This window comes from Thermobia domestica, chromosome 3 (genome assembly GCF_964235325.1).
Source record: "Thermobia domestica chromosome 3, izTheDome1.hap1.1, whole genome shotgun sequence".
Taxonomy (NCBI): Eukaryota; Metazoa; Arthropoda; class Insecta; order Zygentoma; family Lepismatidae; genus Thermobia; species Thermobia domestica.
This window is the reverse complement of record NC_137456.1, coordinates 79,036,495-79,056,659: the sequence shown is the minus strand read 5'-3', so window position 1 is coordinate 79,056,659 and position 20,165 is coordinate 79,036,495. Positions and strand designations below refer to the sequence as shown.

Below are 20,165 nucleotides of genomic sequence, written 5' to 3'. Positions count from 1 at the left end.
AAGCGTCTTAAGAAAATATTATATCTTCTCTTGTATCTTTCCATTAAAACCGGAAGTGATAGACATTTACTACTACTTCCGGTTTGAATATTGATCTATAGAGCAAAAACGACAAGAAAATAGAGTAGAGGTCTTTTTCGGAATCTTTCACTTTTGAGCTTTACCCTTGTAAGTCAACCGGAAGTGGTGGAAATCCACTATTTCCGTTTTCAACGCTGATCATCATAATGAGAAACGATAGTAGTTAGTGAGAAACAGATTTCTAATATGGATTTAGAACCACAAGAATAGGTTCTACCTCTGACTTTACTACTCTATTGCAAGCGGAAATGGTAGAAATCTACTATACCTTCGAGTTCTAATATTGAATCCTATAGAACGAAACCATAGACAGTAATAGGAGGCGACAAACGATTTTTATGTGGATTCAGTATCCGAGAAATATATTTGATCTGAGCTTTATTCTTGCAAATGTCTATTGATTTGTGTCAGGGCAGTGTATGTTCAATATCTGTGGCTCTATTGTGACATCTGAGAAGTAGCTCAATGTTTTACACAGAGAGATTATGTTCTTTATTTTTATTATTTTTTTATTTTTTTACAGACTATGTTAATTGTTTTGGAGAGACTATGTTCGTTGTTTTACAGAGAGATACTGTCCTTTGTTTTACAGAGAGAGAAATACTATCTTTGTTTTACAGAGACATACTATGGTTTTACACGGAGAGAATGTAATCTTTGTTTTACAGAAAGAGACGATGTTCTTTGTTTCTCAGAGAGAGAGAGACAGAGAGAGAGAGAGAGAGAGAGAGAGACTATTTCTTTGTTTTGCAGAAAAAACTACGTTTCTTGTTCTTCAGAGAGGAAAGAGAGAGTCTATTTCTGGTTTTAATGAGAAAAACTGTTTATTTGTTTTACAGGGTGAGACTATCTTCTTTGTTTTACTGTACGGTTAATAAAACTAGTTCAGCTTTATCTTTAGAAAACTAACCCTCTCCAGCTGGAATTATTTTCGGTTCTTTATTTTAACTTGTATGCACATCCGAGCCGAGATTGGAAACCGGGAACTTAAGATTCATACAACACTTTTACTACTACACCAAATCAATTAGCAAATACCTTTCTTTTTAAATATAGCACCACCCTCAAATTGCGAAATAAACATCTCATTCGCCTGAGTATCACGTAAAGGTGATAAGAAAATAAAAATAGGTATATGTGTTTGAAGGTGGAGCTCTCTCTGTTCTCAAAGAACATATGCAAATAGAAAAGCCTAACTGTTGTGTTTTTGAATAAGGTCGTCACCATTTATGACCACCAGCTGAGAAAGGAGCGTACTCTATTCAAATGCACGTGTCTTACATTTAAAATTCAGTTAGCCATCGCATTTTCTTTATGTTAAGTGGGTTGTTGTTTGAAGGAAACTATGCACTGAATCGAGTTTGATTTGCATGAAATAAACTAGAAAAATACTAGCACTGAAATCATGTGCACACGTTGAGCATATGTTTGTTTTTACAAGGAACATTCATCAAATAAAAAGTCCTTTCGAAAGTTAGTCTTATTTATAGTTTCCAAGTAACCTGGAAACAGCCATTATTGGTTTCATGGCAACTGCATCGTGGCTAAGCAGTTAGCGTACGCGCTTTTGCCATGGGGTACCCGCGTTCGATTCCCCACTAGAGTTCATGTTGTTCGGATTCCACGGCTGTAGACCTACGTCTCGCATAGAATACCTGCTGAAAGGGACCACAAACTCAAGTCAAATCTTTAATTAAGTTTCTAATTATTGTGGTTGGTTGGACTTTAGCTCTCCTTTCTTAGCTCTGAGGTTATGTGAGTTGTAGACATACAGTTTAAGATTAAATTCAACGGGTCAAACTTAATTTTATTGTATATCTAAAACAGTAATTATCACTATTTAATAATTTAGTCACCTGCAGCTGTATGTAATTTCAGTAAAACTGCAATGAATTATTGACAGACATACTGTTACTGGTCATTGTTAAATTACGGTGAATACTTGTATGAAAATAGAAGTTGATATCAAAGTAATAACACATCTTTATTAAAGTTATAAAACATATAATTAATTACTGGCACAACAGCTCTTGGAAGCCAGAACCTACCAGCCGCCTTGTTGCACTCGTGCCTTTTGGGATGATGTGTGGTCAACACATTGGATCCCCTTGTCGTTAATGCTGGCTTTCTAGACTAGAGTTCGCTCCTTCTCTGTTTCAAGTAATTCCGCAATTATCCTCACGCCTGCTATTATCGTCTAGTGAGTACGAACAGTCACCTATCTTTCATCTGACCAGATTTAATATCATTTGATTTCACTGATCTCAGCATAAGTAGTATTTCAGTGTAGCTAGAGGGATTAACAGAAAATTGTTATAGGTACGCATTTAATAAGAACAAATTTTTAATTTAATATAAAGAGTATTCCTCTTGTTACACATTACTGTAATTTAACAACAGAATGTCAGTACGTTTGTTATTTTAATGAAAAATTTGCTGAAAAAAGGAAGTCTTTTCAGTGGAGCTCAATCTGTTCAACCTAAAGAAGACTTCACTGTATTACAGTTTCAATGTCTTAATTTGTTTATGTATTCTTGTATGTTACGAACGCTAAATAAAAATATTGTAGAAGTCTTGTTAAGTTTGATCCCACTTTTTCTTAAAAAAAAAAAAAAAATTAATGGGTAACTTAGACAATGAAAAAATCTTTAAAATTTGGAAAGAAAGCCACATTATATCTACAAAATGCCGTTTCCAGACTTTTTCTTACAGACCAAAAGTTGGGTGTACCCAATTTCTGAAGTCGTAATTGATGGGCACTCAAATGTATACACTATGCAGAGGGTCTTGGAGACAATTAATAATTCATATAATGTAATTTTGTAGATGTTACCTGGTTCACTTTCTAGATTTTTTATATTCTTGATTACCTTCAAGCTAGTCACTAAAACTTAAAAAAAACGGTTGGGACGAGCTTAGGGAAGGGCCTTAAGTTATAATATTAAGGTCAAGAAATAAACTAAAATTAAACTATTAGTGCAAAAGGGAGTATTCCAATTGGTTATTACTCGTACCATACAGAAACTTGTGCTCATACTTAAGAAGTACGAAAGGTTTATCATGGCTGACGGATTAGGTTAAGTTATACAGTGCAACATCTGTGTGTTGATAATCAACGCTTTCATTGAAAAGTGACTATCTTGTGTTAGACTAATAGTCAACTTAACGGAAAAATAAATGTATTTTGAATAAAAAAAAAAAAACCTAGCATACATCGTAATCTCGTATTTCTAGTGCAGTAACCAACTAGTATTTTCGAATACTTCGTGTAAGTAATATATAGCAACATTTCTCACATCATGATTTAAATACAATGTTAACATGTTAATTTTCTATAAAACGCTATTGTATATTATTTATTTTATTTTATTTTATTATTTTTTTTATTTTTTTTCTTTTTATCCCTAACGCTTCAAATGTTCACATTAGTACTTCGGGTGTCCAACATACAGAAGCTATTACAACTTTGCAAACAATGTAAGGATAGCGTTGTTTCAATGTGGCCATTCTCATGATAGACAAATAGTCAATTTGCAGAGCAATAAGTAAACTTAATATAATTACTTCTCACGGTGAAATGAAGGCTACACAAAAAATAAGATCAATTTAACGTGTTTTACTGCATTTGGTTCTGGTACTGGTATAGTACGGAAGGTATAACGTCCTTGGCTTCCCGCGAAAAGTTGTAGTGACGTTTATGTGGAGTTGCCAACGTGGTTACTCGTGGCTCGCTGAGCGCAGTAGACAGTTGGTGCTGATTGGCTATCCTCTTACCACACCCCCAGTGACGAGCAGATCCAAGCGCGGGAGGCCAACGACGTTATACTTTCTAGACTATAGTGCGGGAAAAAAACTTATCATAACGTTAATAAACTTATCATAATGTTATTAAACTTATCCAATGTGCTAAATTCTTGTAAAATTTAAATTGTTTCTCTACCTAGTGACTTGAACATTGTGAAAAATAACTAATTTGTACTATGCATATTCATAATCATATTTTATGTTACAAATGACTCGACACTACGACGTTGACATATTTTATGTTACGATATTAATAGTTCCATAAATTAAATGTGTTAGACATGTGCTCACGATCTGTGAGAAAATTTGCTATTATGCATGGCAGATTTTCAGAAATAATTTAGTGAACCGTTGCTCCCTGCATGTTGAGGTCTTCGGCGATTAATTTTACATTCAAACAACGTTGGAGTTCAGAGATTTTTCACTTTGGCACATTTTTGTCCAAATCACTCACGGAGGGCGTCCAGATTGCTCCATGTCTTCAATGATCTCCCGTCCGTTCTTGGACTTACTGAAGAACCAGAAAACCTGGCCCCTTGACAGGGCGTTTCTTTGTAAGCTTTCTCGACTAAGGCAAGCGTCTCGGAAGCATTTTTGCCAGGTGAAAGCAAACTTTAATGCGAATGCTCGATTTGTCACGTTTTCTGTCGTGACAAAAACTTAAAAACAGCTTTTGCGCCACGCGTGATCCTTACTGCATCAGAGCTCGGACACGACTAATGTCCAGTGCGTTGCTTAGCTTAGACCTCCCCACAACAAATTTCCTTGCCGGGAAGCGCGCTGCTGGCGACTGGAGTGCCACGCGACGGCCAGTCTCATTATTTTCTGGACAGACCCTGTATGTATGCACGAGGGATGCCGCAAAAGTCATGCCAACTATTTTTCCTTACGAAAATGGGAACGAAGCAAGAAATTCTAAAATACCGTATGCAAACGGAGGGCTAGTATATATGTAAACGTTACATGAAGGGAGTTGGATGAACATACATATTCCGATCAGGATATAACATGAGAAAAATTAATACAACGAAACGTTCATTTGTATCTAAAATAAACATATAGCTAATCTAATTGTTTACATCTAACATTAAAAAAATGTCCACCAACGTCCCCAAACTACATGCCATATTTATGCAATTATTCATCGGCTCCGATATACTGGCAAGCAATAGCGCAAGAAACGTTAACCCTTTAATTGGCAAGCATTTATAGCATTACCATTAAAATATTTAGTTTGCTTTTATGGTTGAACCATGTCTTCGTGATCATAATTTCGTAATTTTTAAAGTGTTTTTGTACTTTGGTTACAAAATACAGGATGTTTATTTCAAAGCAACATTGCCATAAAATAGGTCTTATGTGTAGCTACTGAGCAGCATTGCCCTATTATGATCAAATATCGTAACAATAGTCTTAGTAATTAGCAGCGGTTTCGTTTAAATATTTTCCTACAGAGCAAGAAACCACAAATAAAAAATAAATAAAAAAAACTTTCGCTAAACGTACGAAATACAGCTTCTATAATACTAAATTTGACTGTCCCCTGTTGACGAAGATTAGAAGTATCTAAAGAAGCGACCTGCAAATCATGTATATGAATATTTTATGAAAGCAATAATGCCAATTAAATGATCACTGAAGTTATAATTCGTGCAGATAACGGAATGGAATGCAATGTTGCTTGAGAGCAACACTGCCAAATAAAGGGTAGCGTGACTGTTTATTATTATAAGTACCATGAGACGTTTGTTCTTTATTATTATTACATGTTTATTCCTTTTGTAAATCAAGTATTATAAATTTTAGCTCGCCAAAGTTCTCATGTCTGTAACACCTACTGATGTGTTTAAATTCATTTTTATTCAAATTCTCTTTTTGTTTTCTGCCCCATTTGGTGACGTTTTTAAACACCATAAAAAAAAAGCCTAGACATGTGGCATGGTACTATAGCCCTCTTAGAAGCAAGATAGTGTTCATGGTCAAGGAATCTATTTTATGTAAAGTGATTTTACGTTGATAGTCTGTGCATCGGCCAATTGGACCGAATTCAAATCCTGAAGTGATAAGGAGTTGTTGCACTCGGATGATACGGAGCACTTGATAGAACCCAAATCAGAAACACACTGAATCGATCAACTATAAAGAGGAAGTGAGCAATAGAAAAGTATAGTTATTATCTCTGTAGAAATATTTAAAAAAATGTAGGATTTAAGTTGCAGTAAATGTGATTACTATTATAAAGAAAGTACGATATTTGTTGTGATTTTAACGTGGTAAATTATTGTGATGACACTTCATGTGTTACTTATTTTACAGTGTTCATATTAATACATACTAGCTGAAATTCCCGTGCCAAGAACAGAGAGAATAGGTTTATATGAGGTGTAAAAACTTCTTCCTTCCCTTAGTATACGCACGGTGAAAAAATTTGTACTTAAATGGCATCAGCAGTGTCACTATTCATCTCATGAATTGGACAATAATATCGAACGTTTTCTATGAGTTTTACATGTCACCTTATTTCCACTCTAGTCCATACCGATGGGGTTGAATTTGGAATTCAAAGACGTCGCGAGTATTAATAATATATAATTTCCGCAATCCCCAAAACTGTGGATTAGATACTAATATCGTTCGTTTTCTATTATTTTTACATGTTATCCCTTACATTTTCTCCTCCCCTCGCTAAAAATGTACTAAAACATAAGTTGGACACAGGATCCACTTATGTTCCAAAAATCAACAAAATCGGTGCAGGGATCTATATAGAAGGAGTTAGCTCTGAAACATATTTATGTCACACCCCTCACTCTTGCCGAAAATGTACTACAAACATAAGACAAGCTAAGGCGTCACTAGGAGGAGTTTGTAGACATAATTTTAGATACATAGAAGATGCCCTCTTGCTCGCCCTTAAAATGGAAATTTTCACAAAAACGCTGGGATACGGGTCCTATTATTTTAAATGAAAAATTTATGTACCAAGTTTCATCTTTCGAATTGACGAGATCATGAACTATTCAATTTTTTCACATACATTTTGATCCGCCTCTTGCTTCCTCCATAGAATTCGCATTTTAATCAAAATAACATCATAGAATCCTAAGTTAGGCCATGTATTTTTTTCATGCACCAAAAATCAACAAAATCGGTCTAGCGGTCTAGGAGTTCGTGGACAGTTTCATTCATTCTTATACATTTAAGTATCTTATTTCCAGACACGAATTAAATGCATCCTGAGTGATTAGACAACCCACAGGACAACTAGTCAAGTTGGGTTGCAGCATAACACAGGAAAATTCCGAATATTGCTTCTGAATTTCTATCTACTGTAGATACGACTAAATCTAATTCGGCGTAAGCTCTAAACTGCGATAAACAAAGCCACGTGAAACTAAATCTCGCTGATTTGCTGTTGTCCTACCGACGCTTGTACTCCTCCGCAAAATAGTTCATGTGATTGCATTATTACTTTTACTATGAAGCTTCATATAAAACTGCTATATTATTATAAATGACAAAAATATAATACGGATTATCTAATAATACTGCAATCGAGTGTGGCTAATGAAACAATAGAAATAAACACTAAGCATGCGCAGTAATTATGGCGCCAACTCAACTGTGGACGAGTGTTCTGCTTTTAAAGTCTGAAAGATGACTGGCATGAATCCCGGTTCCGCGAGTGTTGTGGTGAAACACCAACAAGGCAAACCTTTACTCACTAAGCAACAATTGTTTACGAGCAAAATTTAAATACTTTTTTAAAAATCTTTCGAGTTTCTTTTCTTTCTTTTCTGCTGCTGCTGGAAGTATCTGGACAACACGAGACAGTATTGTCAAAATGCACGTGTATAATTTGCTCCTCCCCGTGGGAGTGGGAGTGATACATCACTAGCCAATCGTACTTGCGACAAGCGGAAGGATACAAATATTTTGTTTATCGGAGTTTAGAGATTACGCTGAACAATGTTTAGTAGCAAATGCCTACTATACCAATTGTCCTACTATGCCATAGTTGGCTTACAGAAGCGCGGCGCTATTTTTGGGAAGTTTCACTGAAATGACACTTAACATTAGAAATGCCGTAAAGAGTGATGATAATTATTTGGATTTACATCAATAGTCATCAAACGCTTTGCATGAAGAATTTTTCATGAACTTAAAATTTGTTTCAATTTTTGTTAAGGTTTAATGTTCTTTTCAGCAACGAGGCTATTTGATACGTAGACCTACAGTTTAAGATGGAATCCGAACCACCGTAATGCGTTCAAATGTCAAGGTTCCCTCACCGGGAATCGAATCTAGAACCGAGTGCACCAAAGGCGTACTTAAAAGATGTGATTCACATTTTACATAAATAGTACTTATGTACGTGGTATATTACGAGTACTGCGAAAACGAGAAAATAAGTTAGACTGATAGTATAATTTGTACATTTTTTTATTCAGTTCGTAAGCTTCAAACATTAGTTAACCAAGACCGTGCACGAGACGAGATAGAATTTTCGTGACTAGATTCGAGACGAAACATGCTGAAGTTTTGTCTTGTGTGCATCCTTATATACAATCAAATGCTTGCAGATATGTAAATGACACATATGAATATACTTAAACTAATGTATCATATTTTACTATTTAAAATGTATAGTTTTGAAGGAGTAAAATAGAAAAATATTATTTCCAATGAAACCGAAAAATAAATAAAATGTAACACTTTAAACGTGAAACGAGAACAACAACGCTGCATAGTGTTAATCACCCTGTTCTTCACCAATATTAAGGTGACAAATTTAAAATTTAGCATAAGTTAGATAATTGGGTACCCGTAATTAAGAACGTATCCAAAAATTAGACCCTTTTCTCCACGACTGACACAATCATAAAATTATGTCTTGTCAGCTCAATATTAACAATACTGATTCCAGAGTGTGTATATATTCTATTTTATCCCTTCTAGTTTAAGATTCTATGTATCTAACCTATGGAGAGCAGGTTAAGAAAACTTTTGTGCCAATTAAGAAACAACTTACTTAAATAATTGTGACGTTTTCTGAAATATAGAAAAATAAAAATAAAAATGACAGTGGTATGACCTATAGTTTCGTCTTTTAAAATCACAGAAACAAAGAGTGGAAGGGTGCACTTCAGAATAATGTTATTTATATCATTTTTAAATACATATCTTCCTTGTTTGTAATTTTCCTCATGACTTTTTTTTTTTCACTTGATATACTTGATGCAAAATTAAAGGAAAGTTACTTATTTCGTGCAGGTCATTATAATATATAGCAAGATATAAAATAAAATAAAATAAAATAAAATAGCAAGATTTTCCCGAAACTTTCTGCCGTCATGGTTCCGTTTGGCTGAAAATAAAGGAAAGTTTCACAAAATCGATAGTTTAAGTCAATTTTCTAAAAGAAAAGGTATTTTCTCATTCCAGGGCATTTTCTCATTCACACCACAGATACCTAAAGGCATTTAAAAATTCCAGTTCTATTCAAATGTGTTGATAGTTACTGGTGCACACACCCTATATATATATAATCTATCTATCTAAGTAAAATTCTTCCCTGTTGTAAACGGAATAGTAATTGATCTTGAGAACTTACCATATTATTTGATCCTAAATTCACTTTCGAATCATATATGGGTTGCTTAGCAAAATAAGCATATACAAATTTAGGGTTTATACTGAATGAGGAAAATTGAGTTATGACTCAAAGAACATAATTTTAAAATATGTTTTATTATTATTATTATTATTATTATTATTATTATTATTATTATTATTATTATTATTATTATTATTACAATCAAACATTGAATTGAATAAAAATATGAAGTTCAAGTCATTATCAAAGTTTTAGAAAAATTCAGGCATATTCTTTTTTAAAGATGCCTGGAACATAAAGAGTTTGGTTATGATAATTATGCTCGCTATACACATTCGAGAGAAATTTACCAAATTGCAAATTTTTCAGAAAGAAGATGATTTGCAGGATTAGATTTTCTCTATAAAATTGTAAACAATGAAATAGATTCTTCAGAAAATATTTGTTTTAGAATATCGCCAAACATAACAAAAAAAATAAAAAGTACTTATTTCAGTGTGTCAACGTCAAGAACTGAGATGAAGATATCACCTATGTGGAAAACGTATGGTATACTTAATCTTGTAAATCTCATTTTGATATGTACGCGATAAACCATGAAGACTTACGATCATTTGTTTCCAAATTCCCTTTTTGAGATACATATAAATTGCATAGTGAATGATACTAAGAATGAGTTATGAATCTTATAATAACGTTGAAAATGCTATATTATTATTACGACAATCAGAAATTGAATTGAGTGGATAATGATGTAATCAGGGACGGTTCTTAAGGCAAGGCATATCGTTAAAATTTAAAATTTCATCACTTCAAACTTTTTAAAGAAAAAACAACTAATATTCTAATTCTTGTATATAAGAACATTAGATTTTTATTTGTTAGTTAAAGCGATAGAAGTTTAACTTTTACTAATGTGACTTCCTTCAAGAGCCGCATCTATTAAAAAGAACATTAATTCTCCCTCCTGTGTTCAAAATTAAATAAATAAAAATGAGGGGTTTCTTTTTATAAATATATACAGTAGAGTAGTGATTCCCAACCTTGTTTATCCGGCACCCTCTTCGTAAACACTGCACAGGCCTATTTCACGCACCCTGCTTCCCCGTTCATTCAGTATCAGCACAAGATGTGCTAGGTATGTGCCATTTAGGTGTCCTAGCTACTTTTTAGGTACCCGACACTTGGCACATATGATATTCATGTGCTAAGTATGTACTTCAGCTACCTACAGTTTTAGGTACTTGTTACACCTAATTGATATTTGCAACTATGTACCACAAATATAGCACTTATACTGGCCCAGTTTCGCATTCTAACAGTCATTCGCTATTATGTCGTCACTTGGGACATATATCTGTCATGTTCTAGGTATGACCTTTAGGTACATATTGTTTCAGATACCCTAACAGCACAAGATGTGCTAGGCATGCACCATTTAGGTGTTTTAAATTTCATTTCCTACATTTGATGCATTTGTTGCTTCTTTTTCGAAGCGATTGTGTACTAGAAGCAATAAACGCATCAACTTTGTTAGGTGGCAACTGTCGCCGATTATTTGAAAGTGAATATGGAAGAACCATGAAACAAAGTAAATAGACACTCGTCAATTTGTTATAAAATTACATGGCGAGCAGATTTTATCTGATCCTAAACGGTTATAGTCGAATATATGCGATTAAAAGAGCACTCTGAATAGCCGAATGCACAAGACCTCAAGAATTTACCCCTCTATAAGCGTTATTCTCTTTATTGCCTTTGTGGCCACGTCAGAAGAGCACGCGGCTAGCAATCCAAAGGTTGGTGGTTCGCGCCCACCCTAGGATAGCCCTACTTTTTTTTACTTGTTTAAAGTGTTGTTTAGAGTCACCTTAATGTAAACACATTACGCATATAGGCGATTTAACATATTTTGGGGGAGTAATTTTGTGGTTCATTGACGCTTACGGCATGGGGAACATACCTACAAAATACTAGGCACGTTCTCCAGGTACATGTCCGACATGTGCCTAGGGGCGGACATAGACTGTGACTATCACTTGCAATCTATGTGATTTCTTTCTAAGAAGTATATAAGACAAATTCCCATGTGCCTGAGGGAACATGATAGGCATATGCCTGCTATGTAATTCTGCTGTTAGGGTTGATAATACGTGCTTTTTTGTCTGACCCATTCTGTGATTTCAGATGCAGCATATAATTCCCAATCTCTGTAATAATAATAATAATAATAATAATAATAATAATAATAATAATAATAATAATAATAATAATAATAATAATAATAATAATAATAATAATAATAATAATTTGCTCTTTTCCGATCGTTTTTGAAGTCAGTGTCGCATTTTGAAATAGCATTTTATACTGTTTTGATAATTATGTAAAGAGAAACTCAATACAAAAATGAAATTAATGTGTTAATGCTCCTAACTTGCTCTCACAAAAAATAAACTATACGACAAAATAAATCATGCTTAAATATGCTAAAATATACGCTTAAAGGAAAACAGTATTGGAATGAAGGTCATTTTATTCCATCACAATATAACTACTGCTTTCAAAACACCATACTGCAATCATGGCCTAGTTCAATTATTTGTTTAGTGCCAACCGTCTAAGCAAGAAGAAAATTTAACTCAGTAAGTGCGTACAGTATGCGTAATGATATATATTACTTGGAAATTCACCTCTGCGAAAATTTGTACTGTAACATTTGAACAATAAATACACTGTTAAACAATGGACAATAAACTTCTTAGGTTTACTTTTTAATGTTATTATTATGCTGGAAAAATTGATTACGAAAACTTACCTTCTAAAATGGTTGTTTCGTAATCGCTAAAATCCAGCGGATCATCTGATTCATAAACTTCCATCATGGCCTCCAGTTTTATTTATTTTTTTTAATGGAACAGTCACTTTTTAAAACAATTCACTACACAACACAGACATAACAATGCTATTTCAACATAATAGAAATATCACTAAAATGAATGCTTAACACTATATCATGCTTCTGTAAAATGTATTGTTAATTATCTACGTGGAGTTATCAAAAACGTAAACAGTAACCAAGATATCTGGAATATTCAAATATATTTTTCTCTCTTTGACACTTTTTCTTACACAGAACACAAACAACACACTATAATCCAACAGACAAACAGGCTTCCGACAGAATATTCAAATGTTTCCAAGTGCGAAAATGTACTATACAAATTTTTGGGTCAAACATTTTTTTCTTTCACTTGGTAATTTTTAAGGTTTCCTTTTGCATTGTAATAGACAGTACGAAAAAAAATGTATTACTGTATGTGCTGACGACAAATTTACAAGTGATTTAGTTTCTTTTCTTACCAATATGAAGGAAAAAAATATTACACACCAAAATGAAACTAAGAAAAACAACGCGGCGGCCTTGTTTATTTGCGGCTTGTCGCTTTTAGAAGCATCAAACCAGATCAAGTGAAAGCCCTTTTTCTTCGCTTTTTTTTGGGTTTATTTTTAACAAAATCAGTAAATGGACTGTCTTCTACACTTTATATAAAACTTATCTACCACACCGTAGAAACACTTTACGTTCACAACTTTTTCTCAGCTTGCTATCGTCTGCTGTCTGACTCACTGTAACTACTACACACTGTATTGTGAAACACATCAACATGCCACTGAACTAGCTATTTGACGACTTGGCAACATTGTTCACTGGATAATTTGTGTGTGATAGGCATTCTACTGCAAGGCCGAGCGAGAAAATAAAATGTAAAGGATTAAAAAAAAAAAAAAGACTATCTTTTTAACTCAATGAAGTGTCACAAAAAAAAAAAAACCTCTGGCTCACTTTCACTGTACTTAAAAGAAATTATAAGGAAGTGTCATACACATTAACAATAACAAACACATGTTGCCTGTGTAGTAGGAAAACAAACTCCGAAGTTTACATGATATGTGGCTGCTCCGTACTTCCAATGATATGTTCTGTACTCTCTCACGCTTCTGTGGTACTGTACACATCATCTGATGATTTTTTCTTTTTCTTTTTTTTCTTATTATTATTGTTTATTTCTTTTTTTCGTGGCGCTGCTGCAGGTTTTGCCGACAGCTGAGAGAACAGCAAGTGGTCAAAATGGGTGACGTAGGCAAACCACATGATAGTCAAGAACCTATATACGAAACGTAGTCATCAACACTTGCGAACCGAAGTGCGGTGCGGGCAGGACTTTACGATGGAATTTGCCAATACTTTTTCCTTTTTATTTACTTTATTTTTTCTTCCAACGTTGCGCTTATAGAATATGCTTGCTGTGGTATAAATATAGGCATTTTTTTTGGGGGGGGGGTAATATCTTTACGGTTCGTCTAGCAGGATAAATTCGTTTTTAGTAGACGCAGCACATTTAGATGAAATATGATGATGTATAAATACACGTGAACATTTGCGTAAGTACGAACTCTTAAGAACATACATATGCTATGCATGCTATTTGCACTTCTAACATATCCACATATGCAGCAGCCAGTAGTGAATGAGTCATACAGGAAATTAAATGCGAGTGCTCTGGTGCTATTAAAATTCATCTCATGAACAGCATTTAAGTGTGTCTGTGATTTTCACCCGCTTCAATTCAATGAATACATCCCTTGGCTGACTGCACTTCCATTAAACAAGAGTACTACACCCTCATTTACCAAAAAATATTTAAATATTTAACCTGTCTGTCGGTGTCTCTATGACCGGGACCGGGAGACGAAAATGTCTCAAGAACTACTTTGATGGATCACTATCAATTTTCGCCAGAATATAAAGGTCGAAATTTGTGTATAAAGGTAATTCATCCACCGGAAGTGGTATAAATAAACCATTTCCGGTTTTAACGTTGATCACTATGGAGCAAAAACGGTAATAGATAGCGAGAAAAGCTTTCCTGCAATCGCTTAAACGTCTCAAGAATACATTTCATGTTCATCCTTAATTTTCTACTAAAACCGGAAGAGATAATCGACTACAATTTTCGGTTTTAATATTGATTTACATAGAGCAAAATTATGAGAGATAGCCAGAAGCGGTTTTATTGAAATCGATTTATCACTCTAAGAATAGGCACCATCTTCTCTTTTAACCCTTTATTCTAACCGGAAGTGGAAGAAATCAACCACTTCCGGTTTTAACGTTGATCGCTACAGAGTAAAAACAGTAATATGTAGCGAGAAGCAGTTTTTAGTATGCCAAGAATAGATTCCATCTCCACTCTAAACTTCCTACTAAAACCAGAAGTGGTGGAAATCTACTACCACTTCCGGTTTCAATAATAATTAAGAAAATGTCACGCCATACAAACCAAATTCCTTCACGTGGTGTACATGTCACACTGTAACTTGTTTAAATGAAATATTTCGTAACAGAAACTTCCACTAAGCATTTTGGAAATAGTCGTACACTCTGTTGAGCTATAACTCGGTAAAGCGATATATCTTCTTCCACACTTAAAATACTTTGTATATATTTAATTCATGGTACTGACATCAGAGAATGAGAAATTTAGAGTATTTTCATAAAAGTAAAAGATTTTTAGACTGTGCCGGACAACCCATGGTAACTGAGTGAAGTTTAATTCAAGTGTACAACGACTGTTATACATTTACAGCCTTCTAAAGCTGTATGAACCTTCCTTTCCTTAGCTTGTAAGATAATATTTAAATTTTTACTGACCTGACTTCCCTCAGGAGTTGCAATGGGACAGCATTAAACACATTACGGTGGTTCGAATTCCACCTTTAACTGTAGACTTACGTCTCATAGCGAATGCTACTAAGCGTCAACAAATAAATAAATAAATTATTTATGTGACCTGTATATTCTGATGTCTGTTTAAACCTACGAGCAGTAGCGTACCCAGGAATTTATTTCGGAGGGGGTTCAAACTAAATATGAAGCTATTTTATATTAAAATTGCTAAAATTGCCCCTAAAATTAGGCTAAATTTTTAAAAAGTCGAAATTTCGGGGGGGGGGGGGTCCGGACCCCCGTGTCCCCCCCCTTCCGTACGTCCCTGCCTACGAGAAATGTTTATAGAGGTCACGGCCACACAGTGATAAAGGCTTTATAAAGCCCTGTACTAAACTTAAGTTTGCAGTGCAAAGTATGTCTTTCAATAGGTTTCTCTCGTTTCCTTCTACCTTCTTCACTCCAGCAACTCTTTTATTATCAATAAATTGCATTTATTGTTCGTCCTCTTTAGATACCAGGAATTATAAAGGTAACCAAGAAAGTTCTGTCACTTTTTGTGGAGGTCTGTGTTCAATTGCCCCTCACACCGTGAGTTAAATGCGAATGGAGGTAAGGCGAAGGTCAGTTTTTAGTGTGGGTATACCCAACATACTGGTTGTGGTAGTTCAGTTATACCGTGAACTTGCGTAAGGACAGAGTGAACATGGGACTTCCACAAAGCGCCATAAAGGCGTAAATACTGTGCGAGTTCAAATTGGGGTCAAATGCCGCTGCATCGGGGCGGAAGATATGCCAGGCTTTGGTGAGGATGTCGTGACCACAGCGGTGGTTTAACAAGTTTAAGAACGGTGACGAAACATTAGAAGACGCACCATGGGCCCGAGGACCAACACGTGTCAAAATTAAGATCTTCAGGCAGCAATTGAGGCGAACAGTGCCCATACATGTAAGAAACTGAGGACTAAATTCACTGTGAGTGGAGAAACCAATCGCCAGCATCTCCATCAACTTCGGAAGCACTACAAGTTGGGTCAATTGGTCCGACATGATTTGATTCCAGGCCAGAAGGCAACGTGAGCAGACATCTGTGTTTCTTTGGCTGTCTCGTCTCAGGAAAAAGCAATTTCTGGACAAGGTGTTACATGCAATGAGAAGTGGGTCCTGTACGAAGCTCCACGGCGCCATCATCATTGGTTAGCATCCCATGAACCGCTTCCAAAACAACCGATACACTGCTCGCGGTATCATGCATCGGGAACTGCTACCGGCTGGCCAGAGCATCAATGCAACTATGTACTGTCAGCAGTTGAGCCGTGTTTAAGAAAAATTCAAAAATCTGGAGCCATCACTCCTGAATCGCGAAGGGCTCCTCCTGTTACAGGACAATGCTATCTAGGATGACCCGGGGCACGATTTTGCGCCTTGGATGGGAAACACTATTGCATTCACCATACTCCCGGACACTGCACCGTCCGATTATCACCTGTTCCATTCCTTGGAGAATCGCCTTAGAGGACGCCAGTTCAAATCCCTAATAGAGGTGCAAAATGCACTTGATACCTTCTTCGCTTCACGGCCCACCAAATTCTACCGCGATGGAATCCATGGTCTTGCAGAACGTTGGCAGAATATCGTCGATGCTGATGGGGACTATTTTTAATTTTTCAGGTACACCCATGTCCAAAATTATTGTCGCATGTCTATAAATATGTTGTTGTAGGAATATAATTTGATAACGAATTCGACCGGTATTTCATATAATGTTAGTATGTGTATAATCGGCAAAGACATGTATGTGGCAAATTTCATGTCAAAAGAGCAGTAAATAAGAACAATAAAACGAAAATAAATCTTTCTTGTCCATTTAGCAACATTTTGTTTTACTCACTCTAATTTTCGTATTTATAATTCTTTTCCTATGAAATTTACCACAAATATACATTTCCCGATTATACACATAGTATAAGTATTAAAAGTACTCTGTAAAATCATTATCAAATTATATTCTCACAAGAAGACAGAATATATATATGCGACAATCATTTTGGACATGAGTGTACATCTTATGTGACATATCGATGTTCGAAGGTGGTTGGTGAAAAAGCGACATAACTTTCTTGGTTATCTTTATAATTACACTTAACAAATATTTCATTCTATTTCATTTTGAAGACTTTATTATTCGACTACTATACAATTATAATTTTAACTATAGTAGTTGGGTTCCGGTAGCTTGGTGGTACAGCGCTCACCACTGGCGCGTAGAATTTCTGGTTTGATTTCAGTTCGCGCCATGTGGGCTTTGTGGTGGATTAACACCGTGTATATAGCTTTATTCCGGGTTTTCCGTTTCCTTCCAATTTATTGATCCCACTATTATCGTTCATCTCATTATCACCGTCTCCTTACTCTCAGAGCATAATCATGGCACATTGAACTTTAAAAAGGAAAAAACTTTAATAGCTTAAACTGATTCGAAAAAGATAATTACAAAAACATCTCCTTCAGTATGGTCTTGTTTATTTATATGTTGTATAAAAGTACATTTTCAAATAATGAAGGATCTATGCCGAATATAAAGTGACAATGCTACAATTGAGCCAGGGAGTTTCTTGGAAACATTGTGAGGTTACTTGATAATAGTTTAATGTCCCTTTTCAGCACCGAGGCATATGAGACAGGATCTGCTTGCAAAATTGGATCTGAATCCTATTTAAGTTTCTGTCCGAGGCAAGCACTCCACTGGAATCAAACCCAAAACAAAGTGCACAGAAATGAAGCAAGCATTCAACTTCTTGCAAGTACTCTAAAGTGACAATGCTACAATTGAGCCAGGGAGTTTCTTGGAAACATTGTGAGGTTACTTGATAATAGTTTAATGTCCCTTTTCAGCACCGAGGCATATGAGACAGGATCTGCTTGCAAAATTGGATCTGAATCCTATTTAAGTTTCTGTCCGAGGCAAGCACTCCACTGGAATCAAACCCAAAACAAAGTGCACAGAAATGAAGCAAGCATTCAACTTCTTGCAAGTACTCTAAGTGTTTAGGTAAATTGCTTATAATTATCCAATAGTGTTACCCATGAAACGAGACGAGAAATAAGATTTTCTCGCTTCGCTTTATAAATTTTATGGAAGTCTCGCCTCGTTTCGATTCTCGAAGAATTATTTCTAGCCTCGTCTTCATTCTCGAAGAAGGCTTGCCTCGTCTGATCTCAAAATTTTCTCGCCTCGTTTTGTAAATTTATGTTTTGATTTTTTTTTTTCTTAATTTCATCTAGAAGTTAGAAGAATCCTTCCGCCTAACGAGAGGTTCACGAAAAGTGTGATATAACAACAATTAAACCATATTTATTATGGAAGTACATTGGATAATGACTTACGAGAAGAGGTTTCCTGCCTCCAATCTATTAAGCGTCTCAAGAATACATTGCATATCCATCCTTGATTCTCTTGTAAAACCGGAAGTGATAGTAATCCACTACAGCTTGCGGTTTTAATATTGATGTACATTCATGTCCAAAATGATTGACGCATATCTATAACTGTCTTCTTGTAAGAATATAATTTGATAATGATTTAGCAGGGTACTTTTAATACTGATACTATGTGTATAATCGGGGAATGTATATTTGTGGTAAATTTCATAGGAAAAGAATTATAAATACGAAAATTAGAATGAGTAAAAAAAAAATGTTGCTAAATGGATAAGAAAGTTTTACTTTCGTTTTATTGTTCTTATTTACTGATCTTTTGACATGAAATTTGCCACATACATGTCTTTGTCGATTATACACATACTAACATTATAAGAAATACCGGGAGAATTCGTTATCAAATTATATTCCTACAACAACATATTTGTAGACATGCGATAATAATTTTGAACATGAGTGTATATAAAGCAAAAACGATCAGAAATAGCAGGAGCGTTTTTGAATCGGTTTAACGTTCTAATAATAGAACGCTCTTCTCTTATGCGTCTATTCAAACTCGAAGTGGCAGAAAACAACCACTTCCGGTTTTAACGTTGATCGCCATTAAGCAAAAACAATAATTGATAGCGAGAAGCTGCTCCTGTAATCAAGACAGCGTCTCAAGAATGTATTCCATCTCAACTCTAATCTATCTACTAAAACCGAAAGTGGTTGAAATCTACTTCCATTTCCAGTTTCAATAATATTTTAGAAAAAAAAACACCATACAAACCAAACTCCTTCACGTGGTGTACACATAACACTGCTACTTATTTTAAAAATAAATTCAGCATTACAAGAACAAATTCTATCTCCGCCCTTATTCGTCTACTGAAACCAGATGTGGTAAGTATCTAGGTCAGATTTCAATACCGGTATTGGGCTTACATAGTTTACAAATCTATTGCTATTTCACAACTAGTGTTGTATACGAGATTAGAACTATATTTTTAAATTCGAGTGACCCCTCGTTTTTGGTCCTAAGGGTCGTGGGTTCCATTGCCGGTGGGAACACTTGCTCCAAAGAGGACCTCACTTTATCAGTCTATCCAACCTGAGTGAGGTTTTCCTCGGTTTTTTCATTCATACCAGGCAAAAGCCGGGATGGTACATAACGTAATTGCCCCAGGCCAATTCCTTCCTTCCCCATTCCTTTCTTCTCTCCTATTCCCGGGAGTGTGATCGCCGAGGGATGTCATTTCTCACATGTGATGGCGAAAATCCAGAAATCTAATTCGTAATGCTAACATTTTTAAAGTCGAGACGAGACGTAAAACATGCTAATTCTTCTCTTGTTTTCTCGTCTCATTGGGGGCATTAGTACGCCAAAGTCCTAGAATTAAATGTTTTAGCGTTACATGGATAATAATATAAAAGCTGTACATTGATGAAGTTATTGTAAATACAAGAGAAGAGCATTCATAAATGTTTTAATTACTTGTCATTTCACAATCA

At 35.1% G+C, this 20,165-nt stretch overlaps 1 protein-coding gene across 4 annotated transcripts in view; it reads right to left on the bottom strand.

Moving 5' to 3' along the window:
* The window catches only part of LOC145680542 (uncharacterized), a 410,979-nt gene that overhangs the window by 162,417 nt on the left and 228,397 nt on the right, over positions 1 to 20,165 (bottom strand). Inside the window, exon 1 of one of the 4 annotated variants that reach the window (XM_081751165.1) lies at positions 12,318 to 13,134. The exons of the other annotated variants lie outside the window; for them this stretch is intronic. Within the exon in view, the coding sequence (XP_081607291.1) occupies positions 12,318 to 12,384 (67 nt within the window). The 5' untranslated portion in view covers positions 12,385 to 13,134. Of the gene's footprint in view, positions 1 to 12,317; positions 13,135 to 20,165 lie in introns of those variants that run through there. 4 annotated transcript variants of the gene reach the window in all.